This window comes from Juglans regia, chromosome 11, assembly GCF_001411555.2.
Source record: "Juglans regia cultivar Chandler chromosome 11, Walnut 2.0, whole genome shotgun sequence".
Classification (NCBI taxonomy): domain Eukaryota; kingdom Viridiplantae; phylum Streptophyta; class Magnoliopsida; order Fagales; family Juglandaceae; genus Juglans; species Juglans regia.
The window spans coordinates 6,345,990-6,353,614 of NC_049911.1; the positions used below are offsets into that span (position 1 = coordinate 6,345,990).

General features: G+C 32.8%; 1 protein-coding gene across 1 annotated transcript; it reads right to left on the minus strand.

The window, feature by feature from the left end:
- Positions 1 to 1,086: 1,086 nt before the first annotated feature.
- LOC108979300 (salicylate carboxymethyltransferase-like) lies at positions 1,087 to 7,625 on the minus strand. Its single transcript, XM_035695806.1, has 5 exons — positions 7,590 to 7,625; positions 3,183 to 3,236; positions 2,192 to 2,599; positions 1,720 to 1,974; positions 1,087 to 1,179 (listed from the first exon to the last, which is right to left on the minus strand). The coding sequence occupies exons 1-5, from the start codon at positions 7,623 to 7,625 to the stop codon at positions 1,087 to 1,089; spliced, it is 846 nt and encodes a 281-aa protein (XP_035551699.1).

The window sequence follows — 7,625 nt, forward strand, 5'->3', positions numbered from 1 at the left end:
ATTTTATCAAATATTTATTATATAAATAATAAATTGAAAATTTGAAATAATTTAAAAAGAATAAATTTAAAAAAATTTTAAAAAAATATTAAAAAATTTAAAAATTTAAAAAAATATAAAATATAAAATATAGAGTATAGAGTATATATGATAAAAATTGTGCAGCAAAAGTCATGGATCAAACCTTCCACCTCGTGCCCAGTACTGCTCAATTGCGGGAAAAGATCGTCCCGTCTTATCATGTAGACCCCTCTGCATGTGAAAGAGTACATGGGTCATATTTGGAAAGGATCTTCTCGATCCCCTCAACTTTACCATCACAGAGGAGTGGGACGAGGTTTTCCATTTCCCGGATTTTTTTTTTTTAATAATAATATTCTTTTCTTTGCTTTCTTTTTATCTAAATTTTTTATTTTTCGTTTTTATTTTAAGTACGTGGATTAAGATTCGTGACATTATATAGGCCACTTCGACATTTTCTGAAAACAAATTGGCAGAAATATTGTGTGGATCAGGTCTCAGATTTGTATATGTTGTAGAACTCTGGAATCAAATTCACAAAATTAAGAATTCCAAGGGAAACTTTCATACACATAACTCAGCACACATTTAAAAACAAAGCATGCAGTACTACAAGTACCACTACTGGATAATATATTAATGAACCCTCTGCACCAAAATTAGAAAAGAAACATACAATACCTATATAACGTACATACCTAGTAGCTATATTAGTTGAAGAAACCACCTTTTATTTCAAACTAAATATGACAGTAGTACTTCTAGCAAGTGTTTATCTCTTGTTCATGATCATTCCTTTTTTATCAAGGAAACAATCACATTGAAAAAGCGAGTGTTCTCTTTAGAAATCCGATCGGAAAGAATTTCCCTATGCCTCTTGAAAACCTCCTCAATGATTGCATCTCTAAAGTGACTAACAAGCAAGGGTTCGGTCACAGCTCTCATACAGCTTGCAACGTTATAACTGCCATCACAAAACTGATCATCAGATGAGTTTATTTCACAGCTTGTATTATTAACGCTCCGATTCACTTCAGATACCTCTTGGTAACCAATGAAGAATGATCATTCTTTCTGAACTTCGGATTTCACTTCTGATGGAGATGGTGTGTAGTGAGGAATGTTGAAAAAATCCATTTTTTCTTCTTCTATGAGTCCCTGTAAGGAATGTAGAGAATAAAACATAAGTCTTAGCTTGGAAGCTGTCATGAGATGCATGTTTTGTTAAAAATTGAATAAAATATTAATTTTTTTTTTGAAATTTAAAAAAGTTGAATTGTTTATTATAATTTGTGTAAGAATTTGAGAAAATTGTAATAATTATAAGAGATGAGATGAGATGAAATAGTTTGATTTTGTGTAACCAAACTGATATTTTTATATATATAGTTAGTAATTGGGAATTCAATATGAAAATTTTCTGTACTATTTGTACGTAAAAAATAAAAAACACAGAAGTTTTTATATCAGAAAATTAATCAATGAAACTTGTAATTACTGTAGATGATGAAGCATATTTCCTAAAAAAATATAATTAATGAAGTTGTTGGTTTTCATCAACTCAATAACTAAGACATAATAACCAATTATTGTGAGCTGGTTAATAGATCATTATTCGCCTATATATATATATATATATATATATATATATGAATCCTAGTCAATTAAGTGGAATTAATAACTAGGATTATAGTTTACCTTGGAGACCATTTCATTGAGTACAATAGCCAAAAGTTCCCATATGTAACAACACTCTTTGCTTGATGGATCTTCACTTCTTCTTCCCAAAAATGTTAAAACCATTCGTCCACCTAGTACCAACTCTTCTGCACGACACTCCAGAAACATTGAGAAATCTGCTTGAAACTGTGCATGGTAAGCCCTTAGTACGCTTGGCGGGCTTGTCTGTGCCATGTAAATGTTCCCTTTGTTGCTCTCCACCATCTCAGGAACCTAGTTAACAGTAACATTCACTTCTGAAGTGAGTAAGACAGACACACTTCGTTGCAAGAAATTTATTTCATTGTGATTCAATTTCGTTTGGTGTTTGCAAAAGTATCTATGATGAAAGACTTTGTGGACTTCTCCATCCCTAGCTCCTTATATCCTTTATCATTGGGTATGGGAGTACTAGATGTTCCATTAATCTTTTATAGAAAATGTTAATTACCTTAGATAGCCATTGGAGGCTATAAGAAGAATGGACAAAATGCAGAGTTTTGCTTGGGAAAAGCCTGCCGTAGAAAGAACCAGGAACTCCTGTAAAGAAGCATGGACCTGCACCAGCCCCCAATTGATTGCGCATTTTTTTCTGGAAGCTTGGCAACGACTTGAAAATGGTATTGAAGTCGTTTCCGGGAAGGTCGTTCAAGAAAACTTGATATTCAGGTGATTGATCATGCCCTGATTTTCGGCGAAGCTGATCCACTACCTTGATAAGTTCAGAAACTACAAACAAAGTGTTTGGTCCGGAAGAACAACCCAAGTCTGCGATAACTAGGTTCTTTGGCAACGTGCTGTAGTAGAGTTGGGTTATGGCATTCTCTGTGATGGGCTTGGTCATAGTTATGACCTTTTGCTGTCCAAAGTCAGAAGAATGAACTTAGATCATGAGTTCTTCTTCAAATATAATCTACAGTATGCACATAAAGAAACTAACTGATATATATCAATGATTTTCATGAAGAAATGCAGCGAGAATCACATGACTTGCAATTATCTAGAACATATGATGAACGTACTGTGTGCATAAATGATTTGGTTTTCGTTTCCTTCCTCACTAGTGGATAAAAGTCACTTACAAAACTGCTTAACATGAACTGCAGCAATATAGCGCACGGAATCCAATGTCCTTAGGAAAAGATAGCTAGCTAGTGTAAATTAACTTGTGATGGCACGGGACTTGTGGTGGAAAAACCCAGGAGGCCGATGGGAACTTTTACTAGCTAGTAAAATCAGTATCGCAGTCGATGATGAGCAAGAAGCCTAACTTCAAATGAAAGTACCGTAAAATTAATTCCTCTTCTCTGGCATATATGCAATATATGTGTGTGTACATATATCGTAAGAAATTTAATGGGGGCACAATTGGAGAGTCATCTATAATAATGAGTTGCATGCACAAATTTAAATGTTAGTGACATGCGTGCTGCAGAGTTCACCTGAACTAGGGAGTAGTTTGCATAACTTGAGTCTCCCATTCCTGTAACGCCCCGGTCCCGCACGAGTCGGAGAGTTACTTCTTAATAGTTAAACTCACATTTCAACAATATTAAAAAGACTCCAAATTCCCAATATCATAAAGAAAAATTTGATTCAAGCCACTATACTTAAATCATCTTACTCAAAGCCTCAAAATCTTGATCCTTAGCTGAACCATCAAAATATCTGAAAAAATATTGTGGAGATAAGGGGTGAGTTATCAACAACTCAGTAAGTAGAGAACATATACTAGCATGTAAACATGAGCATTTATAAAGCTCGGTATGCAGAACAAGACATTTACTTTCAAAATGCAGAAACAACAAATTGTTACAAAACATCGGAGCGAAATTTTCAGAAAAACAAACTTGTTCCCAAAAAGAAAAACCATTGGCATTTCCAAATTGAAACATTATAATCATATCATCTCTTAGCATCACATCGGGACAAATACCATATGTAACCTCCGTGGTAGGGTTATAAACCACCATTATACACGTGGCTGTGCCATATTCCATGTTTCACCCCCGTGGTAGGGTTATAAACCACCATTATACTCGTGGCTGGGCCTTAACAGAAAACAGAACAGATATCATCGGAATCAGATTACCATCATATACAAAATCAGAACTTCATGCCAAGGTTTTCAGATGACACATCATATCAAAGCAAAATACTTAATAGCTTTAGGTCACTTCACATGTTCGAGATAAACAGAATCAAAATATTTTCATTTGTTCATAACAAAACTTTTAGATTTTCATTTTCGCTCTTTTGCATAGTTCATAAACAAAATACACAAAACTAACTCATGTCTACACCAGTCATGACAGAAAAATACTTTCTCTTATATTGAATTTATGCATATGCAGAATAAATATCTGAGGTTGTTTTCAGATCATTTCTTTTCAAAAACAAACATGTTTATTTTCAAAGTCAACCTCATTTTATTTCTTTTATGCAAAACTAGTATATGAATCCCGCTTACCTGGACTTCTTAGCTTTACAGAAAATTCTCCGCAACAATACTGATCTATTGTCAATCGTCACCTATAAAAAATTCATGTGACTTAAATAAATCTCCAATGAATAAATAATCTCATATTACACCTGAAGTACCTATTTTAATTCCTCAAAAACCTAAAACTTCTCTTAATTCTAAAATACCATCACTTCCTAAATTCCTCAATATCCACATACCTATTAAACTCAAAATATTTCTGAAATTGCATAATAATATTAATAATAAATAAAACTATGCCATAAAATACATTTTTGGTTTAAAGACTCATTAAAACAAAAATTGATTAAAGTAGGAGAGAAAATATTTCATTTAATAAAAAATAGACTAATTAGTATCTCTTTAAAGAATTCAAAAATAGAAGTCTTGCACTACTATGTTCTTCTAATATATATATATATATATTGATTGCGAGCTCTATGCTAGACCCGTGTGTCACATTCTCCTCCCATTAAAAAATTTCGTCCTCGAAATTTGTTAATACCACAAGCAAATCCTAGATATTTATCCGCTACAACCATTCCGTACCTACTCCAATCATCCATCATTTTGTCGAAGCTAATATTTCAAATTCTAACTCTCCAATATTGTCGATCAAATTTTTCCATACTTCCCCTAGCCATACACTTTCACGCATATTGCAATTCCAAGTCTAAACTATAAACCTCAATAATGCAATTAAAGACCAAAATAATAATTCCGAACTCTCCACATAATCTATGAACCTCATACAAATAATGAAATAAACTCTCAAACTATAATATCACCAAAACCACACTTCCGCTGCGCACTCTAACAACTTGTAGTCATAAACACATTGTAACTCACTCACGTACCTCTAAATTAGCTAAACCCCACATTTAACCAGTCCATACATTTTTAGCTCACCAGAATCAAATTCAGAAATTATACCAACATGATTGTAGCCTCTAAAACATCGATATCACAAGTATAAGCCTCAAGTTCCTAACCAAAACTCTTTCCAAAAAGTCAACTTGAAGTCTAAACCGTAAATCTTGTCAGAATCATTTCCTACAGTCCACAGAATTATGCCTACCAGAATTAAAATGTCGAATGTCTTAAAAATCGTTTTCCTAAAATATGCAAAAATCTAAAACCTCAGATGTCGCGAAACTCATTCCATAGGTCTGCAAGTGCTAAAACCTTAGATATCATAAAAAATCATATCTTGGAACTCGCAAAAATCAACAACCTTAAATCTCATCAAAAATCCCTTTTAAAGTATGTACAATTTCTAAACCTCAAATCTCCAAAGTTTCGAACTCGACGACGAGCAACCATCCTAAGATCTTAAACTCTCATAAACATTCTAGGGATAGAAAACAAAATATGTATGAACAAAATATAAATACCAGCTAAAATATCTAAAAACAAGTCAACTAAATAAATCAATGAATCAATGAAATCTTGAACTTGTTTTAACCATTTTTAGCCATTTCTTTAACCAACTCATATAGTCTTCCAAACCCTAAATAATTGTAAACCCGACATCACCTAAACTGTCTTACGTCTTAGAATCTAAACCTCAAAAATATAAACCTTAAATTAATCTTTATAAATATTATCTCCTATATTCCACAAATTAAGCTTGTAGGATCTAAAATCCCTAAACCTCAAAATTTCAAAACTCAATCATAAAGTCTGCAAAATCTAAAACCTTAAATATCCATATAATCATCTCTTATTCTTTAAAATCCTACACTTCAAATCTTAAGTTTCTTCTAAAACCCACAGATATCTAAACCTCCAAGGTTTATTATATGCAGAATTCAAACCTGTCTCTGATACCAACTGTAACGCCCCGGTCCCGCACGAGTCGGAGAGTTACTTCCTAACACTTAAACTCACATTTCAACAATATTAAAAAGACTCCAAATTCCCAATATCATAAAGAAAAATTTGATTCAAGCCACTATACTTAAATCATCTCACCCAAAGCCTCAAAATCTTGATCCTTAGCTGAACCATCAAAATATCTGAAAAAATATTGTGGAGATAAGGGGTGAGTTATCAACAACTCAGTAAGCAGAGAGCATATACTAGCATGTAAACATGAGCATTTATAAAGTTCGGTATGCAGAACAAGACATTTACTTTCAAAATGCAGAAACAACAAATTGTTACAAAACATCGGAGTGAAATTTTCAGAAAAACAAACTTGTTCCCAAAAAGAAAATCCATTGGCATTTCCAAATTGAAACATTATAATCATATCATCTCTTAGCATCACATGGGGCCAAATACCATGTTTGACCTCCGTGGTAGGGTTATAAACCACCATTATACCCATGGCTGGGCCATATTCCATGTTTCACCCCCGTGGTAGGGTTATAAACTACCATTATACCCGTGGCTGGGCCATATACCATATTTCACCCCCATGGTAGGGTTATAAACCACCATTGTACCCTTGGCTGGGCCTTAACAGAAAACATAATAGATATCATCGGAATCAGATCACCATCATATACAAAATCAGAACTTCATGCCAAGGTTTTCAGATGACACATCATATCGAAACAAAATACTTAATAGCTTTAGGTCACTTCACATGTTCGAGATAAACAGAATCAAAATATTTTTATTTGTTCATAACAAAACTTTTAGATTTTCATTTTCGCTCTTTTGCATAGTTCAGAAACAAAATACACAAAACTAGCTCATGTCTACACCAGTCATGACAGAAAAACACTTTCTTTTATGTTGAATTTATGCATATGCAGAATAAATATCTGAGGTTGTTTTCAGATCATTTCTTTTAAAAAACAAACATGTTTATTTTCAAAGTCAACCTCATTTTATTTCTGTTATGCAAAACTAGTATATGAACCCCACTTACCTGGACTTCTTAGCTTTACAGAAAATTCTCCGCAACAACAGTACTGATCAATTGTCAATCATCACCTATAAAAAATTCATGTGACTTAAGTAAATCTCCAATGAACAAATAATCTCATATTACACCTGAAGTACCTATTTTAATTCCTCAAAAACCTAAAACTTCTCTTAATTCTAAAATACCATCACTTCCTAAATTCCTCAATATCCACATACCTATTAAACTCAAAATATTTCTGAATTTGCATAATAATATTAATAATAAATACAACTATGCCATAAAATACATTTTTGGTTTAAAGACTCATTAAAACAAAAATTGATTAAAGTAGGAGAGAAAATATTTCATTTAATAAAAAATAGACTAATTAGTATCTCTTTAAAGAATTCAAAAATAGAAGTCTTGCACTACTATGTTCTTCTAAAATATATATATATATATATGTACATTGATTGCGAGCTCGATGCTAGACCCGGGTGTCACAATTCCTCCGTTCATGTGCAGCACTTTCATAACTTCCAT